The sequence below is a fragment of the Carica papaya genome, chromosome 7 (genome assembly GCF_054855325.1).
Source record: "Carica papaya isolate Zhongbai chromosome 7, ASM5485532v1, whole genome shotgun sequence".
NCBI lineage: Eukaryota > Viridiplantae > Streptophyta > Magnoliopsida > Brassicales > Caricaceae > Carica > Carica papaya.
Window position 1 is genome coordinate 1,805,333 of NC_142315.1, and position 20,354 is coordinate 1,825,686.

General features: G+C 34.5%; 2 protein-coding genes across 2 annotated transcripts; both read left to right on the forward strand.

Annotated features, from left to right (window-relative positions):
* LOC110817971 (ras-related protein RABB1c) lies at positions 1-4,040 on the forward strand. Its single transcript, XM_022046698.2, has 6 exons — positions 1-247; positions 572-711; positions 1,159-1,241; positions 2,191-2,395; positions 2,532-2,600; positions 3,685-4,040. The coding sequence occupies exons 1-6, from the start codon at positions 202-204 to the stop codon at positions 3,775-3,777; spliced, it is 636 nt and encodes a 211-aa protein (XP_021902390.1). The 5' UTR covers positions 1-201; the 3' UTR covers positions 3,778-4,040.
* A 4,224-nt stretch (positions 4,041-8,264) lies between these two features.
* Positions 8,265-20,155, forward strand: LOC110817735 (enhancer of mRNA-decapping protein 4-like). Its single transcript, XM_088208385.1, has 12 exons — positions 8,265-9,476; positions 10,825-10,874; positions 10,942-11,098; positions 11,176-11,394; positions 11,805-11,933; positions 12,172-13,776; positions 15,259-15,618; positions 16,522-16,641; positions 17,455-17,625; positions 18,388-18,552; positions 18,712-18,840; positions 19,671-20,155. The coding sequence occupies exons 1-12, from the start codon at positions 8,667-8,669 to the stop codon at positions 19,977-19,979; spliced, it is 4,224 nt and encodes a 1,407-aa protein (XP_088064511.1). The 5' UTR covers positions 8,265-8,666; the 3' UTR covers positions 19,980-20,155.
* The last annotated feature ends 199 nt before the right edge of the window (positions 20,156-20,354 follow it).

Sequence of the window (20,354 nt, forward strand, 5' to 3'; positions counted from 1 at the left end):
GAGCTTCTTCAAGAATTGACCTCCTTCCACCTTTCCTTTCTCTTCGCTTCCTTTCCGCTTTCTCTCAGTTTCCTTTTGTATTCTTCTGATTCTCTTCGTAAATCTGTTAACAAATTCCTGTAAATAATCATTGGTGAAATTCTGAAACTCGTTTTTGATTGCATAGATCGTGGTTTGAGCATTGTATTTGATCACTAAGATATGTCATACGCTTATCTCTTCAAGTATATCATCATCGGAGATACAGGTGATTCCTAGTTTTCTATTCTGATAATTTAGTTTCCTTTCTTTTTGAGTTTTGTGATAGAATTTTTCTATTCTGATCGATGATTGCTTTTTGAATTGAATTGAATTGAATTTTGTTTTATTTTTGTTGAAATCGGACGGTTGTTTGAATGTCGATTCTTAATTCGTATGGATCTCCGAGTTTGTCTTACTTGGATAAATAGCTTTGCTTGTAAATTTGTGTATGTATTTAGCTTACCATTATTGCTATTTTGATGGATTAATACGTGAAATTACGTAATTTTTCATTTTGATCTGTTAACTTCTTTTCTGTTTCCGGTTACAGGAGTAGGAAAATCCTGTCTTCTTCTTCAGTTTACTGACAAGCGGTTTCAGCCGGTGCACGACCTTACCATAGGCGTGGAGTTTGGAGCCAGGATGATCACCATCGACAATAAGCCTATTAAGCTCCAAATATGGGACACGGTCTCTTCTCTTTCTTACTCTGTCTTTTTCTGTCTACATCTAAATTTATAGAATGAATCTTCTTCTAGTCTATTGTCGACTTTAACCATGAGACCCCTCATTAATTGGCTCGACTCTCTCTGCGAGTAAACACTTAAGATTTAGCATAGTTGTCCCTTTTTAAAATATGCTGCTACTTTTGCCCAAGGCCGCTTGCCTACACATTATGGTCCATTGTGGAGCCAAAATATGTTGGGTTCTAATCCTGTTCTTGTGCCCTGGGCATGTCCCCGTTTTATGGGCAAGTACCAAAAGAAAATTTTGTCGCTACTTTTATCACTTATAGTTCATGGGATTCTTATTTGTGATAAATTTAGTTTCACTGAAGTTATGTTTGATGTTAGAAAATTTGTTCTTGATGGCTAGTCTACGTTATATTTTTTCTAATGTCTTCTTGGAATATGGCAGGCGGGTCAAGAATCCTTTAGATCTATTACAAGGTCCTACTATAGAGGGGCTGCCGGTGCATTGCTTGTCTATGATATTACCAGGTACTAAGTCAGTTTTAGCTTTAGTATGAATTGACTTGAGCCATATCTCCTACTATCCTTCTAGTTTTACATCTTTATGTGGTAAAAATTATTACATAATGTTGTCTTGGCATCTAGGCGAATTCCTTCCTAATAACTAGACATCATATCAAGTTTACAAACTCGCCACATGAAATTATTTTCTAGTTTTCATATTCTAAATTTACATCTATTTTATACATAAAAATAGATGTAAATTTAAATATCTATGATATTACCAGATACTAAATTAGTTTTGGCTTTAGTATGAATTGACTTGAGCCGTATCTTCTACTATCCTTCTAGTTTTACATCTTTATATGGTAAGAATTATTACATAATGTTGTCTTTGCATCTAGGCGAATTCCTTCCTAATAACCAGACATCATATCAAGTTTACAAACTTGCCGCATGAAATTATTTTCTAGTTTTCATATTCTAAATTTACATCTATTTTATACATAAAAATGTTTTAAGTTAGTAAACAATAAAAGAAGATAGGAATATTGAGGATGGAGTTTGAAAATTTTAAATTGTTGTTCAGTGTTCTGTATAATCTATTTTTATTTGTAGTTGTTGGTCCACAAATTTACACCAAATAAATGCTTTCATGTGCAAACATATGCGTAAAATGTGAATCTAGAAAATGAAAATCAGAAGATATCTTTTATATACCAAAATGAGTGAACTCCATAATTAAAATTTTCTGTAGCTCGATGATTTGTTCTTCGGCTTGAGTTTACCAGTATGTTTGAAGGAATATCAATAACAAAAAAAGCAAGAACATGGCAAACATTAGGCATCTAAAACCTCATTTCCAGAACAGAGTGTGGTTTCTTTTGTAGCATTTGTTGGTCACTTTATTCTTCTGTTTATACCCATCATGAAGTTAAGGAACCAAGTATGCTAATGCTATGGTTTTACTCTCCAGGAGGGAAACCTTCAATCACTTGGCTAGCTGGCTGGAAGATGCAAGGCAGCATGCAAATGCAAACATGACAATTATGCTTATCGGTAATAAGTGTGATCTTGCTCATAGGAGGGCAGTGAGCACAGAGGAAGGAGAACAGTTTGCAAAGGAGCATGGGTTAATCTTTATGGAGGCATCTGCAAAAACTGCTCAGAATGTTGAGGAGGTAAAAGAGATTGGAATATGATGTACATATACTATTTTCTAATTAAAATGTGATCTCCTTCAAAAATTGTTGCTATGAGGTTTGGTTTCTTCTATCCACATATTTTTCAACAACTTATGTTGTAAAATTCTATCAGGCATTTATAAAAACTGCTGCAACAATTTACAAGAAGATTCAGGATGGAGTATTTGATGTATCAAATGAGGTTAGTTTCGCAGGCTTTATACTAACTGTCTTACATTGTTTAATAAACTTGGAGGAAATTTCAGTTCTAGGGGAAGCCATATATGGTTCATGATGGATATCTAAGTATGATGCTTGGATGCTATTTGTCTAAAGATTAACCTCATCTTGAAATGATTCCTGTGTTTTAATATTCACACAAGTTGTTGTTTCGATATCTCATTTTGCCTGGTCTCATAAGTAACATTTGGGAACATGGTAAGGGTGCCTACATAAATATCCACGCCTTGTCGCTGACTTGCTGTAGTGATTCTTTTAACGTTTAATGAGGCTGCTATAGAATCTCAAAAGAAAAGGATGAAATATCTTTCATTCTTATGATAAGACCTTCTGAATTTTGAAGCTTGGCTTGTTAGAGGTCTTTGGCCTGCTGATTTCAGGACTATCTTAGGTTTTATGCTTGTTAAAAGTCTGAGAGGAAGCATTTATTTTGCATTATATAATGTTAGTACATGCCTTATATAATAAACTTTTCAAAATAAAAAATATTTAAATACAGAAACAGTAAGAAATCTCAGCCTGTGTTTTGTTACGGTTGTCCTGTTGATTATACAAATTACAAGTTTACATTTATAATGGTAATTTACTAATTTATAAGGGGTCAGCAAATAACTGGTAGTGAGCCCACGCCTGACTGACAGCTGAAACCTATCTTACCATAATGAATTCGAACATTATTATAATTTTACTGTAAGGGTTGTTGGGGGATGGGAGGCATCATGTAACCTGTCCTACTTTTTTCTGTATGGGGCAAGACTAGCAACATCATTATCAGGCTCTCTGGATATACAACTCATAGTTCCCTTTCTAAAAAGGTCTCACTGGTCTGAACCTGACGTGATGTACATCATTGCATCAGGTTGAACTTCCTGTGGGTACCAAGTAGCTAGTTTATAGATTTGTTCATTCTACTGATAACGTAAATGATTGTAAGAACCTTAGTTTAGTTGCTAATTATAGAATGTTTGGAGGAATGAAATAATGGAACAGAGTAGGTGAGGGGTGCTAATTCATGTTGCTGATATTCCAATCTTTTTGTGTTGCAGTCTTATGGAATAAAAGTTGGCTATGGAGGAATACCAGGGCCATCAGGTGGCAGGGACGGTTCTTCTTCTCAAGCCGGAGGCTGCTGCAATTGAAATTTCAGATCTCGTGCAAAAAATGGATTGCAAGCTGTCTATTTCTCTTATAGTTTCTGTATTCCTCTTGGTTCTTTCTGATTTTCTCCCGCTGAATGTTAGAACTCGTTCCCCGTGCTTGTGAAGATATTGTATAATCCTCAACCCTTTGATTTATTTGTCTATTTCTTTGTAAATTTTAAAGTGTTAGTTTCTTCCTTTCTATTTGGTTAACTGACTTGCACGTTTCTACTAAGTAAAAAGAGATTTTTTTTTTTCTTCTCCTCATGGTTCTATTTCTTAACATCAAATGTGTCCTGGAGAAACATAAATCTGCATTGATTTCCGAAAGCAAAATTTTGAATTTGACGAAATAGTTTGCACAATTGACTCTTTCCTTGGACATCGCACGAAAAACCTTTATGATAATTATTCGTGATTTTCTCAACCTTTGTATCTTCATCATCCTCGAAAGAATTATCACTTCTTCTATGGTAAGAGTTTCAATTGAATGATGATAGAAGTATAGAGACATTTTAATATCGGAGTTCCAATAAAGGTTCTGGTAATGTCCAATATGATCATAGTAAAAGTAACAGGAATTGAGATTTTCGTACTCCACTTTTGAGATTAGTTTATTTGAATCTTAGAGATCAAAAGTCTCTAAGATTGATATAGAAATGGGTAAATGTTGTAGGTGTCTCAATTTATAATATAATCTGTATGAATATTTTTCAATTGTCTTAGTTAATGTACAGGAAAGAAATTTTAAATAATCTATCGTAATTCTTATCTCAATCGATATATGTTAAAATATTAATTCTTTTTTTTATATATAATCAGGTAGTAGTAATTTACCATATGTGACTTTTTAATAACTTCCTGAACGTTTTTTAAGTAGTTAAATTTGACAACATAAAATCGAAAATTAATTTTTATCATATATTTTATCTCTGTCTTTGACATGTACTTAATTTTCGTATATAGAATCTTTTGATTTACCTTGTATATTATTTCATAATTTATTCAAATGGGTAAATTTAACAAAATAATTAATATTATTATAATGTTTATTTATTTAATCATTAAATTATTTTATTAGATAATATTATCAATTTGTAACTTAATTATAACAATATATCAAATTATTTTCATTATAATTTTTAATTCATTTATTATGGTGGAATTAACATTTAGAGAAAAAAAAAAGAATTTATAAATTTTTGAAGAAATATTAAATATAATGTAAAATTATTATTTATAAGTACAAACTTATATGTACAATATTATAAGTTATGTATATCTTGTCTAATTATTTTTTAAAAATATGTTCTAATTAATTTGTATTTATTTATTTACTCATTTATCAAAATATATAAATTTATATAGTAGACAAATTAAAAACAATTTATCAACCAAAACCATCCATTTATTTATTTAATCAAACTTTAGGGCAGAAAAAATGGAAACAAATATGAAGTAACATAGTACTTTGCTAACCTTTAAAGGTATTAAGCAATTATTAAATATATTACATTTATTTATTTAAACATTTTAATATTGTGTAATCTAATTTTTATTATTACACATAAACTTTGAAAAAATTTCTAAAAAATATATAATTTTTTTATAATTTTATATAAAATAATAAAAAAAAATAGAATTCATAAAAAAATTAATCCTTATTAAGTTAAATTTCTTAAAATATATTTGAAAAAATTTATTTAGAAATACATTTACTTTTTTAAGCTGCTGAGTTTGGTTTTGTCTGTTATAATTATTCAAATTAAAAAAAAAAATTAAATTTTAATTTAATTATCGTAATTATATAAATACATTAATAAATTCAGTTATTTATTTATTTTATTTTTTTAATGAAAAATAGAGTAAAATTTATTAAAAATTAAATTGAAAATAAATTTGGAAAAAAATGGTGAAAATTGGGTTCAAATGATATTTTTGAAAAAAAATAAAAAATCAGAGAGTTAAAATACAATTTAAAAAAAATTTGTCGCGTCAGACGTCTGGTCAGCAGTCCCGACCAACCAGGACACTTCAAGTGGCAGAGGCGCTGACGCGGGAGGCCACGCAGGGGGGAGCCACGTGGGCGATCCGCGTGCGCATGATCGAACGACTCAGGTCTATTTCCATGCGCACGGACGGTCCAGAGTGAATCACGATTGACGGTCCATATTGGATCGTGATGAACGGTCTAGATTCACTCCCTATTTAATCATGATCAGACGGTTCAAATCAAACGCGATGGATGGTCCAGATCAAAAACATATGGGTATAAATAAGTTCATCCGCACCCAAACTCTAACCCTAACCGCTAGAACCCATCGCCGGAGAAAACAACCCAGTTGTCGGGGAGCCGACCGCTGCCACCTGCCGTCGCACCGGAACCCTTTCCAACCGCTAAAAAAGGTAAAAAAAAAATTTGGACGAAATTCAATTTTAAGCCCATCCATGACCAAATCAGAGTGAAAGAACTGGCCAATTGACCGGAAAATACCGACGAAGCCCGGCAGCAGCGCCGCGAGAAATTTCACAAACCGCATCCGATGAGGCCCTTCCTTATTCCCGTTTTGCGTAATTTTTCCACCATTATTATCACTGTTTTATTCTCTACAAGTTGACCGAAGTGAAACATCCAACCGCAACGTGAGCTGGAGGAGTCGTCGCACTGGAGAGCCCTGTCGCCGGTGAATTTCAGTTTTTCGTATTTTTTGAGCCCACCGAGGCCCTTTAGTGTGTGCGATCGCAGGAATCGATATAAAATCGGCCGAATTCGGCCAAAAATGACCGACTCGAGGCAGACCGTCGCCGTGCTGGATTTTTAAAATTAGCTGAGTGGGCTCTAGGACTGATATTGGGTTTATTTGGAACATTTGTTGGTACTATAAGTGCGTTTCAGTTCCTTAAGAAAAATTCAGGGAACTCAGGGACCGCTCATAGGCGCAGTAAAACATTTAGCTTTTCGACATTAAATCGAATAAGGACTCCTCACCCTATTCTCTATCATAGAATTGAAGTTTAAATAAATAATAATACGGTATTGTGTACAAATTAAATAGATGTGCATAACTAATTACGGATTGCTAATAAAGCTCGAACCGGACATTGTTCTCCGTTGATTTATTTTACAGTTTAAAAGTATGATATTATCTGATTTATCTATTTTATGATTTAAATGCATGTATTACTGCCTTACCTAACTTCTGTTTGATTTGGGATTTGAGACATGATTGCATTACTGGGTGCATATTTATTTATTTATGTGATTATATTTGATTTGGTAATGGAGACTAGAGAAAAACAGGAAATGGATGTGATCAAATAAACAGATAGAATGACAGCCTTACTAGTTATTATCTGTATGGTATTATTGTCCCTATAAGTTGTTTTCATAAATTCCATTACGGTAAGTGAACGGTAGATGGTTTTATGATTGATAAACGAATTTGCTAAATTTAGTGCTGAATTAGTTGTTTTGATTTTATATCAACCTTTGTTTCTGTGCCGGTGATATAGTGTGATATCCTTATTATGATAGTGTATCTTATCATTTATTTAACCATTTTAGATCAAGAGAACCTAGTTTCAGAGTCCGATCTGCAAGAAGATTGCGAATAGATGCTAGATATTTTCTACTTTTCATTATTTTTCTTATTTCTCGTATTTCTTTCAAAAAATTCATTTCGTAATGTTGTTCACTACTTTTAAGTTATTGTGTAAATGATATAAATTTAAACATTTTATTTTGCTTATGCGCTTAAATTATTACATATTTTTTTTTGCATTTCTGTAATCGCTACAACTATAAATTCATAATATATTTATATAATAACGAGATTTATATTCTTATTAAAATTTTAATTAATTATTTTCAAGTAAAAAATAAAATTTTTAACTGTTAAATCACTATGTTATTGGTATAAATTACATATATTTACTTGGGTTAAAAATTATGTAAATTTATTATTTTAGATAATATTTCTTTTTCATCTTAATTAGAACATACATGCCATTTAATAACACATAAAATTAAAAGTGTAGAAGAAGTAAATGTAAATAATAATTATTTACTGTAAATGGGTATATTTTATTAATTATATAACATATACACATTTAATATTATGTAATATAGTATTAAATATAATTGAATACATATAGTTCGACTTAATTATATAATTTTTTATATAAAAAGTAACACATTAATCATCAAATTAAAGAATTGTATGTATTTTAGATAATCTTTTAATTATATTTTCATTGAATTTGAGTATAAACATAAATAAATTTGATAAGACTTTTGAATTTGTTCATTGGCCCAATCTTCTCCCCCTCGCCATATGCTAATTCCCGATTGCGATTCTTTTTCCTGGTAATAAATATATATATATATCTATGTATATAAGATATGTATATATATATATAAATGTATAGATGTGCAGTACTAATCTAGATGTATAATTAAATATAAAAATGGTAAAATACAAATGCATACAGAAATATATAATGGCTGCTCCGGCTTCTTCTTCCTCTTTCTTCTTTTTCTCTTCCCCTTTCTAGGCTTAGCCCATCATCAGGAATTAAAGCAGTTCATAATACCACTCTTTTCTCTTCAAAACCATAAAGAAGACCAGAGAGAGAGAGAGAGAGAGAGAGAGTGTGTGTGTGTGAATCTGATGTGTGGCCTTTTCAATTAGAGGTTATATATATATATGTATATATATATATATATGTATGCATAGAACAGATGCGTGAATCGAAGATTCCCACCCTATCGTATTCTCTCTCTGATGTGAATCAATAACCGGATCTGTCTTCGTAAGCATCCGAATCTCTGTTACTTCAACTTTTCTTTCTCTTTGATTTCGATTTCGACCTTGTTTTCCTGATTGATTATGGCGTCGCCTGGGAATCCAAATCAACAGCCGCAACCAGCCGGATTTGATATGAATAAGCTCTTCAAACCCTCTTCTGCTCCGATGAATATGAACATGATGCCTCCGATTCCTACTCCAAGCTCTCCAAATCTTACTTCTTCGCCTTCTTTTCCTACGCCTGCAACCGCTCCTCCGCCTCCTTATCTCACGCCTTCTTCCTCTTATCCTCCACCCACTGGTCCGTACTCTTTTCACCACCATCCTCACTACATCCCTTACCCTCCTCCTCCTCAACACCATCCTCAGCTCCAGCTTAATAGACCACCAATTTCATATCCACCTCCGCTGCAGCCCACTCCACCAGTTTTACCACCAACATCTTCTCCACATATCCCCTCTACTAACCCTACCTCCGGTGGTGACCTTCTCATGGCTTTCTTCGGCAATCCGAACCAGACAATCTCCTCTCCTTCCCCCTCTTCTTCCGAGTTTCAGACTGCTGCCTCCTCCAATCCTCCTCCCGTCCCCTCTGCCCCCCCTCTCAGCGTCTCTCCTGCTCCCATGAGATTGCTCAGTAGCAAGCTTCCTAAAGGAAGGCATCTAATTGGCAATCACGTAACTTATGATATAGATGTTAGGTTCCAGGGTGAAGCTCAGCCCCAACTTGAAGTCACTCCCATCACTAAGTACGCCTCCGATCCAGGCCTTGTTCTTGGTCGCCAGATTGCTGTTAACAGGAACTACATTTGCTATGGTCTCAAGCTTGGCGCCATCCGCATCCTCAATATCATTACTGCCATGAGATCTTTGTTGCGAGGCCACACCCAGGTTTCTTCTTCTTCCTACCAAATCGTTTGTACTCTTTTCTTTATTTGTTGGATGCAACTAGATAATTTGTTATGGTTAGAAATGTCCTATCTTTCGGTTTTTATCTTCATGTTATTATAGTTGGCTCATTGCAAGTTGTTATTTTGTTGCTTACTAGTGATTTTCAACTCCACCGGCCAGGCCTAATTCTATTTATTATCTTCCATTCCACCATCTTGTTATATAATTTGATGATTGCACCTAAGGAGTCTTACCTGGAAAGAGCGGATGAAATGCAAAGCAACATTTTCTACTCTTACTGAATTTCTGTGCATTCCAAGAGATGTTACCTTTTTTGCAACAGTTGCCTTTGCAAATTCTGATGAGCTAGGATCTGGAAAGAAAGTTGTTGAAGAAGATGATTCTCCATTAACAATCACTGAATTATGAATTTTAATATGTAATAAATGTAGAGTGGCCTTGTGAGGTTACCATATCCAAAACTTCAACATTCCCTACTTACCAATCACGGTTTTCGTATCTAGATATATATATCCATATATGCATACGTATACACACACATACATGGAATCGTGATTGGTAAGTACCTATTATGAATGTATATATACATACATTCATATATATATATATATATATGTACTAGGGTAACTTATAAGTGTTTGGGAAGAATTACAATTGGATCTATAACTTCTCAAAAACAACAAGCTAGCCATTTTATGAAGGAATATTATAGTTTTCAGTTACTCAATCATGCAATATGTTTTTGTGCACATTTCAGTCCTTTTTATATTTTAAATTTTTCTTTACCATATAATTGCTATTTTTTCAAAATATAATATATCCATTTGTAATTGTAGCTAAATATCAATGATCTTTCTCTAATTTTCCCTATATAATATCTTTATTCTATGCAATTCATTTTGCGGAAAATTCCTTCATTCTGACAGTACAACTGCTTGGACTCCAGAAGATTTTGATAATATGGTTTTGATCTGTCATTACCTGTGACTATATCAACTATAGGGGGGAAAAAGGAAAGTAAGAGCAGCTACTGAATGTTTACAGGATAATGTCTTGAAACATGTCATGTAGCTATTTCATGTAAGATAAATACTCTGTAATGACAAAGTTCTCACTAATTTGTGACAAAACAATTTGAGGCTGCTTATATGTACAGAATGTTGGTAACTATTAGTTGATAGAATTTCTTATTAGGTTTACTTGTGATTTTTACCAGGATTTTTCTTTTATAAATACTTTTGAGATAACTATTTAATTTTTATAATTGCTCCTCTCTCTTTCCAAATCTTTTATCTTGTTTTTATTTGATTTTATTTTCTTAATATAGAGAGTGACAGATATGGCTTTCTTTGCCGAGGACGTGCATCTGCTGGCAAGGTAGCTTTCTGTCTTGTGATCCTTCAGTTTGTTTTTGTCGAAACTCGCTAACCCCTCATTTCTGCAGTGCAAGTATTGATGGACGGATTTTTATATGGAAGATCAATGAAGGTCCAGATGAGGAAGAGAAGTCTCAAATTTTTGGGAAAATTGTTCTTGCCATTCAGATAGTTGGACAAGGGGAATCTATACATCCACGACTTTGCTGGCATCCTCACAAACAAGTAATCATGGATTATAACTGGTGTTATCAAATAAGCTATGTTGGTAACTTTAGATGATTAACAAGAGTCTTTGGCAGGAAATTTTGATGGTTGCAATTGGAAAGCGCATCCTAAAAATTGATACCACAAAGGTTGGGAAAGGTGAACGTTTTTCGGCAGAGGAGCCTCTTAACTGCCCTCTTGATAAGCTGATTGACGGGGTTCAGCTTTTTGGCAGACATGATGGTGAAATAACTGAGCTGTCTATGTGCCAATGGATGACAACCCGTTTAGCTTCAGCTTCAGTAGATGGCACGGTTAGTTTTTGTCTCTCCCTTCCTGGATATTTTGTTACCCTCTAATTTAACCTGTTGACATGCTGGTGGCTTCTGTGAAAAATTAAAATTATGTGCAGTCTTTGGTGTGTTCCTAAGAGATATATGAATTTATAAACAAGACTAATGATTATATGTTGTATTTTCAATGGAAATTAAATATATTCACGAAACCCCTTTTATATTGGTTTGGAGCTACTTATTTCTGGTGATTCTGACCCATGCTAATACGTCAAAAGCATATTCCTTGTATTGCCATTTCAATAAAGGATGTTAAACCTGATTTTTGTGCTTAGAATGTTAAACCTGATTTTTCTTGTAAGTCAGCTTATGCCATATATGCTTTTGTGTCTACTAATGTCTCACAGTTAGAAAACTAATGTTTGCAACAGGTGAAGATTTGGGAAGATCGGAAGGCAACACCGCTTGCATTGTTGAGAGCACATGACGGTCATCCTGTTAACTCTGTGACCTTCTTGACCTCTCCACATCGCCCTGATCATATTGTTCTTATCACAGGGGTAAGATGCTACTCTTTCTTGTATTTCCATTTTGTTTGCCCTGAAACTCTACCTGTATTATATTGCTTTAACATATAAATGATACATTATCAAGGGTGGTATGCTGTGTTTGTTCGCTGTTAAAAGTTGCCTTTATAATTCACTGGTCAATATCCTCTTTTTTTTCTGTAGTTCTTAACATTTTTCCCATTTTCTCATATAGTTAATGTTAAACTTGGTTGAGTTTATTTATTTACAGGGGCCGCTAAATCGGGAAGTGAAGATGTGGGTCTCTGCAGGTGAAGAGGGCTGGTTGTTACCTAGTGATGCTGAATCCTGGATTTGTACTCAGACATTGGACCTAAAAAGTTCTGCTGAGCCAAAGCTTGAAGATGCATTTTTTAATCAAGCTGTAGCTTTGCCCCGGTCAGGTCTCATTCTACTTGCAAATGCCAAGAGGAATGCCATCTATGCCATCCACATAGATTATGGGCCTCATCCTGCTGCAACTCGCATGGATTACATAGCAGAGTTTACTGTTACCATCCCCATATTGAGTCTTACTGGAACAAGTGAAGGTTTGCCTGGTGAACATACTGTACAGGTTTACTGTGTCCAAACGCAGGCTATTCAACAGTATGCACTAGACCTATCTCAGTGCTTGCCACCTCCTATGGAAAACATGGAGTTGGAGAAATCCGATCCGAATGTTGCTTGTGTTTCTGATGCAGCCAATTCTGATATTTCTGCAGTTCTGGAATCATCACAGGGAAATAAATCACCTGAGATGCCTGCAGGTAACACAATTTCAGTTGCACCTGTAATTTCAGGCAGCTCTGAAAGTGCCCCAGTAGCAAGTCATCCAGAAAGAGTGGCTTCTTCTGATGTTTCTAGCTTGCCAGAAATCATTCCTTCAGGTGTTGAAACTAAGCCAAGTAATTTACCATCTCATGGTAGTGCTGAACGTATTCACACTGCATCACCTCCTCTTCCATTGAGTCCAAAATTATCTCAAAAATCATCTGGTTTTAGAAATTCTCCTAATAGTTTTGAGCCTTCACCACTTGCTGATCATGGTAGTGAGCAGTCAGGTCCTGATGCCGATCACCGAATAGAACATAAAGATGCATCTTCATCAGGTGATAATTTGCGGAAGGTTGACAAAAATGTTTTGCAGAATGACATTTCTGTGGTTCCTGATCCACCTGTAGTGTTTAAACACCCAACCCATTTGGTAACACCATCAGAGATATTATCTACTGCTGCTTCGTCAGAAAGTTCTCAGATTAATAAGGCTTTGAATTTGGGAGATGCGAAGGTTCAAGATGTGTCTGTCAACAATGATGCAGAAAGCATTGAGGTAGAGGTAAAAGTTGTGGGCGAGACAGGATCTGGTCAAAAGAAGGAGTTCGACCATTTGAGAGATCCTCATGTTATTGTTGCAGAGAAAAAGGAAAAATCTTTCTATTCTCAGGCCTCAGATTTGGGCATTCAGATGACAAGAGACTTTTGTGTGGAGACTTATAATGCTGAGGGAACTCAGCAGGCTAATGATGTTAGTGTTATTGAGGGACCGGATAGACCTTGCAACTCTGGTGAGGAAGAAGAGCAAGACGGGATGAAAGTTGTGACTCCAAAAGCTGTTGCATTGGAAGCTCCTGCTGCAATTCCACAATCATTAACCCCAGCTATGAAAGGAAAAAAACATAAGGGGAAGAATTCTCAAGTGTCTGGTCTGTCTTCTCCTTCTCCAAGTCCTTATAACTCGACAGATTCATCGAATGAGCCAGGATGCAGTCCTGGTGCCCCATCTAACGATGTTGCTTTATCTCAGTTGTTGTCCATGCATGACATGATTGAACAGGTATCTTTTACAAATTTCAAAGTGGTAATCATTCTGTATGTATCTTGTTTCAAAATGCTGTTAATGAGCTTGATGTGATGTTCACTTGTGTTATACTTTATCCTCTTTTTGGAATTTTTTTGAGGAGCTACTTTGATATAACTGAATCCCCACATAAATAAATAGCTCAGAATTACAGTTTCATTCTATAGGCAAAACATTAAAATCCCTTGCCCTGTATTTAATCGATAACTTCTCCTATGCCTTTAATTCTTCTTGTGTGGTTTCCATGCATAAGCCACAGTTAAGGTTTAATATATTCAAGTAGCTGGGTATTTATCTTCTCTCTTTGACATGCTCTTCACAGAATGACAGTTATTTCCTGCTTCATGTCTGGTTACAAGGATTTGTTTAATCGCAATTTCTTATTTAGGTACTTTGGCACAAATTCACAAATATTGTAGGTTTTAGTTGTAAATTTAAAATTTAATTCCATTTACCGGAGGGTGTAAGTTTTATTAGAATGACAAAAAATTGACCTCGCATAGAATTCCACATGGAATTACAAAAAAGCATAGTAATTTCGTCAAGGTTGATGGAATTCAGAATTTATTATCACAGTCTGTGAGAAATTCCATATATAGTCATTCTTTAATCAACTAAAGATGAATTTCACCATTTTCTAGTTGAATTGAATGTAGATTTAGAAAATAATTTCGTAAAATATTAGCTTTGTTTGGGACTATGGAAGAATGGAATGTTATGTCATGTCATGTTTCTCATTGAATATTAGGGTCTTATATAGGGAGTTCCATATGAGTAGTAAAGTAAAAACAACTACTTACAAGAGAGGAGTGTATTACTAATATACTTTTTACTTCGCTTAATACATACATCTACTTAATATACAATCCTATTTAATATACACCTCTTAACTTTCGAACATATCCCTGAGAAAAGCTGAAATTGTCATAAAATCTTCACTATAAATCTATGTGCTTCTATTTTAGACCTACAACTAACTTTAGCATTGACCCGTTTCTGGGCATTGTGTGCTCTTTGAACTGTTATTGATCATCTTTTTGGTACCCCGAAGTTCTGTGACAAGTATCACAGGCTTTTCTTTCATTACTTGTATAAAGTTTCCATACATGGTGTTTAGATATATTACTGATATAGGACAAAGAGAGCCTGCAGATACAACATAGAGAACTTTAACAAAACCCAAAAATTGGGGATCCTAGGAAATCTACTAAGTTGAAAAATAATAAACTAATTGAAAAACCTATTGTAGCAAATGACTAAATAAGATCCTAACTAAATAAGAAGCAATAAGCTCACACTAATGATAAGCCCGCTCCTTAAGCTAAATTCCCCAAATCATACGTAAATGTTATGGTTACATGAATATCTCTTAGTGTTGAAATGTTTGCATCTGATGATCCTCCTGTCCACATTAATTGCAATATTTTATTTGGCTAACTATTTTATGCCATCTTGCAGTTAATGGACATGCAAAAAGAAATACAGAAGCAGATGAATGCAGTGGTTTCTGGCCCAGTTAATAAAGAAGGGAAGAGACTAGAGGCATCCTTAGGCCGGAGCATTGAGAAAGTTGTTAAGGCTAATATGGATGCTTTGTGGGCTCGTTTCCAAGAAGAAAATGCAAAACATGAGAAGTTAGAACGAGATCGCACCCAACAGATAACAAACTTGATCTCTAATTGTATAAACAAGGACTTGCCAGCCATATTTGAGAAAACATTAAAGAAGGAAGTTGCAGCCGTTGGCCTAGCTGTAGCTCGTGCTATTACTCCAATAATGGAAAAGTGCATATCTTCAGCTATTACAGAATCATTCCAGGTTAGAAATCCAAAGCTTCTTGTCGTCTCAGTTAATTTTTAGACATCTAATTAGGATTTCAGTGCTCCATTTTCTTTTTTTCTCCTTTTATCTTTTAATATGTCGAGGCGCATCAGATTATGTGAATAAAGAAACATGTTTGCAATGTGCTATTTTAGGAAATAAGAGGAAATAGGAATCAAATGTCAGGTCCTAAAGGGTTTTTGACTTGGCTTATTTTGGGTTCTTACAGACTCCTTTGGCTTATTTTTGACTCTTTAACAACATTCTAAAATATTTTTATGCATTTAATACATAGCAAAAACTTGTAAATTAGGCTGTTTATAAGCATTTGCAACAATGTTTCCAGAAAATTGTTGAGGGTGTAGCTTTCATTCTAGACAGCTTATAAAATAAGAGTTTATATGCTCTCTAAAAACATTGGTAATAACTAAGTGAAAAAGACCATAATAACCCTTAACGAATTTTAAAATTATATCCGTTTACACTCTATCTATCCCACTTTTTAAGGTTTTTCTTTATCATTTGAACATAACTGACAGCTTATAAGATATTTTTAGCACACAGGTAAGTAGATTAATACTTTTTTCTTGAAGAATAAAGTGTAAATAAAGTAATACAACTTTATTTCCTTGTTACCCACAAACTTGAACTGCTTATGAAAAAAATTTGCCTCAGTTTATATGCAGTTAAAGAGCTTATGGAAAATAAGATGTGCCAAACACCTTCGTAAAACTTTTCTAAAGAATAATGGAACATAAGTCTTTGATGGCTCCTACCTACTTAGTTGCTGCCGTAGTTTTACATTTTAAAGTGGCTTGCTGCACTGTTCTTTTTCCATTGAAAAAGAAGTAATGACTTGATTCATTTATATATTAGCATGCTGCCATGATTTTTTTGCAGAAAGGGGTTGGTGATAAGGCAGTGAATCAGCTAGAGAAATCAGTATGTTCCAAGCTAGAGGCCACAGTCACCAGACAAATTCAAGTACAGTTTCAAACTTCTGGAAAGCAAGCTCTTCAGGTATTTTTGAGAGTGCTTTTGTGAACCTTAAGTTAGTTTACTGAACAACTCAATCAATCTTTCTTATTAGGCTTCTCCAGCTGAAAAGTAAACTCCAAGTTTTTGCCTCTGCTCCCACAAGAGAACCTTCGATGTCTTTTTTAGTTATTCTTTGTAATTGTTGATTAATTCAGTGAAATTCTAGAGGTTCTTCACAATTGTCTCTTAGATGGATGTGCCCTTGCTACTATATGTTTAGAAATTGCGAACTGTTTATATGAGAGTCATCCTGATGATTCATTGAGTAGATAAAAAGTGTTAATTGTGTCATAATCATTGGTAAATACCTAATATTAAGCAAAGATGGCATATTAAGTGCTTGGTAGGATCGAAATTCTAGTGAATCAACTTGAATATGGGAAGTTGCTATCTACATCAAGCGTGGACTCATGGTGCCCAAGTGTAGAATGTGGTTTCAGCTGGCACCCTAGTTAACTTAAGATATCTCCCATTGCACATGGGGAATCAGATGGTTGACCATCTGGATGCAGAAATCAATTTTTTCCTCATTCAATTTCATCTTGAGTGCCATTTCTGATGGATATCTTCTTTACAGTATTTGCTCTAAGCATATATCGGCTTTAATATTGTTGTTTGTTACCTTTGTCTCTCAAAAAAGTAGTTGTTATCAGCTTCCACAATTTTCTTTTATTCGTCTAAGTTGAAGTTCTCTCTTTCCCTTCTCTGTTTCTGCTTATTTCATCATGACATCTTTTAGAAGAACAGTAATGGGGTTGGCTGTAATGTGAAAATGGTTCAAATTGGTGCTTGCAGGATGCATTAAGGTCTAGTTTAGAGGCTTCCGTTATTCCTGCATTTGAGATGTCATGCAAAGCTATGTTTGAGCAAGTTGATGCCACATTCCAGGAAGGTCTTATCAAACACACAACTGCTACTCAGCAGCAATTTGAGACTACTCATTCTCCTCTGACCATGGCATTAAGGGTATTGCTGCTTAACATGATATTTAAAGTTGGGAGCATATTACAATATTTATATATATATATATATATAAACATATATATAACGATTTGGTGTTGGAAATGACTAATTCCTTTCAGTTTGGTGAGAAAAATATATAATTTGTTCTTTGCAATTTTTTGTAATGATTTTATATTGACCATGTTCCTTCAATGTGGGAAAAATGTATTGACTTGTGGCTTTTATGTTAGGTGGCTATGCTGTATTTGAATATATCTCTTTTTTTATGCTTCTTCTCTTCTTTAAAAAAAAAAAATTGGAGTATTTTGTTACAAGGACCTCATCAATTTTCTTTTCTACATTTAGCTAGTCTCTAACCTTTTTAATTCATCATTTAACATTATAATTTTTTCTTCTTGTTGAAAGAAAAGGTTTACCTCTGGGTTGAGAGAACAGGTTTTTCACCATTTGTTATTTGATCTACTGGTATACTGACTCTTCTATAACAATGATTGATTGTTTATTTACTTTCCAACATAAACACTCAAATTTGAAGGTACAGAGCTCCATCCATCTATATATTGCATACTAAGCTCCTAATCTACTAGTCTAGTGTATGCTGTTTTACACATGGCCAGTGAATCCTTGTTTTTATGGTTTCGTTGGCAGAGGGTAAAATTACACACTACTGTTGTTTTTTTAATGTTAACTTTTCATTCTGAATCATAGATAAAAAAATTCAGATGACCTAATCAAATATTACAAGTACAATATATGCTTTTGCAGGATGCAATAAATTCAGCATCATCAATAACTAAGACTTTAAGTGGGGAATTAGCTGACGGGCAGCGAAAGATCCTTGCTCTTGCAGCTGCTGGTGCTAACTCCAAAGCAGGAAACCCCTTAGTAACACAGCTGAGTAACGGACCACTGGCTGGTCTACATGACCTGGTATGCATTCTATATATTTCCTAAATAAGAAAAGATGCAAATTCACATAAGAGATTGGTGATTTTTGTTGTCATAAAATTAAGTTTGATTAACAGCTGCAAACAAGTGCTAGTAAAAGGTATTATTTCTCTGACATCTAGAGGGATTTTACTTATACAGCAAGCTGAGGCACCACCGGATCCAACTAAAGAGCTCTCAAGGTTGGTGACTGAAAGAAAATATGAGGAAGCTTTTACTGGAGCCCTTCACAGAAGTGATGTCTCCATAGTTTCCTGGTTGTGTTCTCAGGTATGTGCGGTGCCAATGTGGCCTTCCCTGCATCCCATCACATAAATGCCCAGTTGGATAAAATTGCTTTGTCTCCGTCGAAACATATTGAAGTAGTTGTACTATTATTTATAAAGGTCTTTGTTGACATAAACTAGATATTTCAACTCACATAGTTGATTGCATGTATATGATATAGCTGTTCTGGTGATTATGAAAATGCCTTTTGGAATGAATATATTAATATCTGTGATTTGAGTGAGGAAGTTCTTCCAATAAAAGATTTGTGGTTTGTGGTCATTATGACTGGATAGAACCTCATGTCCTTTTTTTCCTTTTTGGGAGAAATAACCTCAATGTCTTTCAAGCAAAAAGGTTTTGAATTTTAGATAAACTAAGATGATTTTGATTGCTTGCTTTTTATTTCAATTATTAGATACTTCTTCTTTACAACAATTTTGGGAACAGTAAATCCGTCTTTAGATTATGTAAGAGGAAAAAAAAATGGTACTCTGAGCTCTTCATGAAGTCAATTACTGTGATGAAATAATCAGTTTTTTTTAATGAGTGATTGCTTTACCCCTTATCCTCTTGTGTCTACAAAGCCAAAACAAAGGTTTTTAACAAGTTTCTGCATGAAAACATATTGAAATAGCTGTACAATTATTTGACTGTCCTGGTAAGGTGGATGACACAAACTAGGTAATTAAACTTTGGATATTTTGTTACTTGTGGCTGTGCAATGATTTAGCTGTTCTAGAGATCATAAAGTAGTGACAAGGTTGTAGGAGAGGCTGCAGTACCGAGGAGCTTTTACTCCGGGATCTCTTAAATTTGCTATTATTTTACAGGCTGACCTACAGAGTATTTTATCAATGGTACCACTCCCTCTTAGCCAAGGAGTACTCCTTGCCCTGCTCCAGCAATTGGCTTGTGATGTTAGTAAAGACACCCCTAGGAAGTTGGCCTGGATGACAGATGTGGCGGTTGCCATAAACCCTGGAGATCCAATGATTGCCATGCATGTTCGACCTATCTTTGAGCAGGTGTACCAGATACTAGGACATCAACGGAACCTACCCACAACTTCGGCTTCTGAAGCATCGAGCATCCGGCTTCTTATGCATGTGATAAACTCTGTGTTAATGAGCTGTAAATGATTATTGAGTCTTTTTTTTTTCTTTTTTCTGTTTAATCTGTGAAAATTTGTAAGTTGAACTTTTGGTTTGTATAGAGATTAGGGAAGTTAACTCGGGGAAAACAGAGAATAACTTCGGTGTATCCAGTTGGTACGTTGTACTTTGCGTGAAATAGTCAAAAGATTTTTTTTTTTGTTTTTTTTTTTCCCGATTATTTTTTATTATTTGTACGATTCCATTCAACCCTTTTATCTCATGCACAAATACATGGTAGTAGTTAACAGCACTTGCAGCATCTGTGAAGGGAACGAAATGGGAGATTGGTAATTGGAGCCGGCTGCTGGCCTCATTGTTTGGGCTTTTTGAGTGTGTTGTTGAAGTTTCTGTGTAATTGTA

Coding starts and splice junctions, on each gene's coding strand:
- LOC110817971 (XM_022046698.2), top strand. CDS start 202: ATGTCATACGCTTATCTCTTCAAGTATATCATCATCGGAGATACAG. Junction 1,242..2,190: donor CTTGTCTATGATATTACCAG/GTACTAAGTCAG, acceptor TTTACTCTCCAG/GAGGGAAACCTTCAATCACT. Junction 2,601..3,684: donor TATTTGATGTATCAAATGAG/GTTAGTTTCGCA, acceptor TTTGTGTTGCAG/TCTTATGGAATAAAAGTTGG.
- LOC110817735 (XM_088208385.1), top strand. CDS start 8,667: ATGGCGTCGCCTGGGAATCCAAATCAACAGCCGCAACCAGCCGGATTT. Junction 10,875..10,941: donor GACGTGCATCTGCTGGCAAG/GTAGCTTTCTGT, acceptor TCATTTCTGCAG/TGCAAGTATTGATGGACGGA. Junction 11,934..12,171: donor ATATTGTTCTTATCACAGGG/GTAAGATGCTAC, acceptor ATTTATTTACAG/GGGCCGCTAAATCGGGAAGT.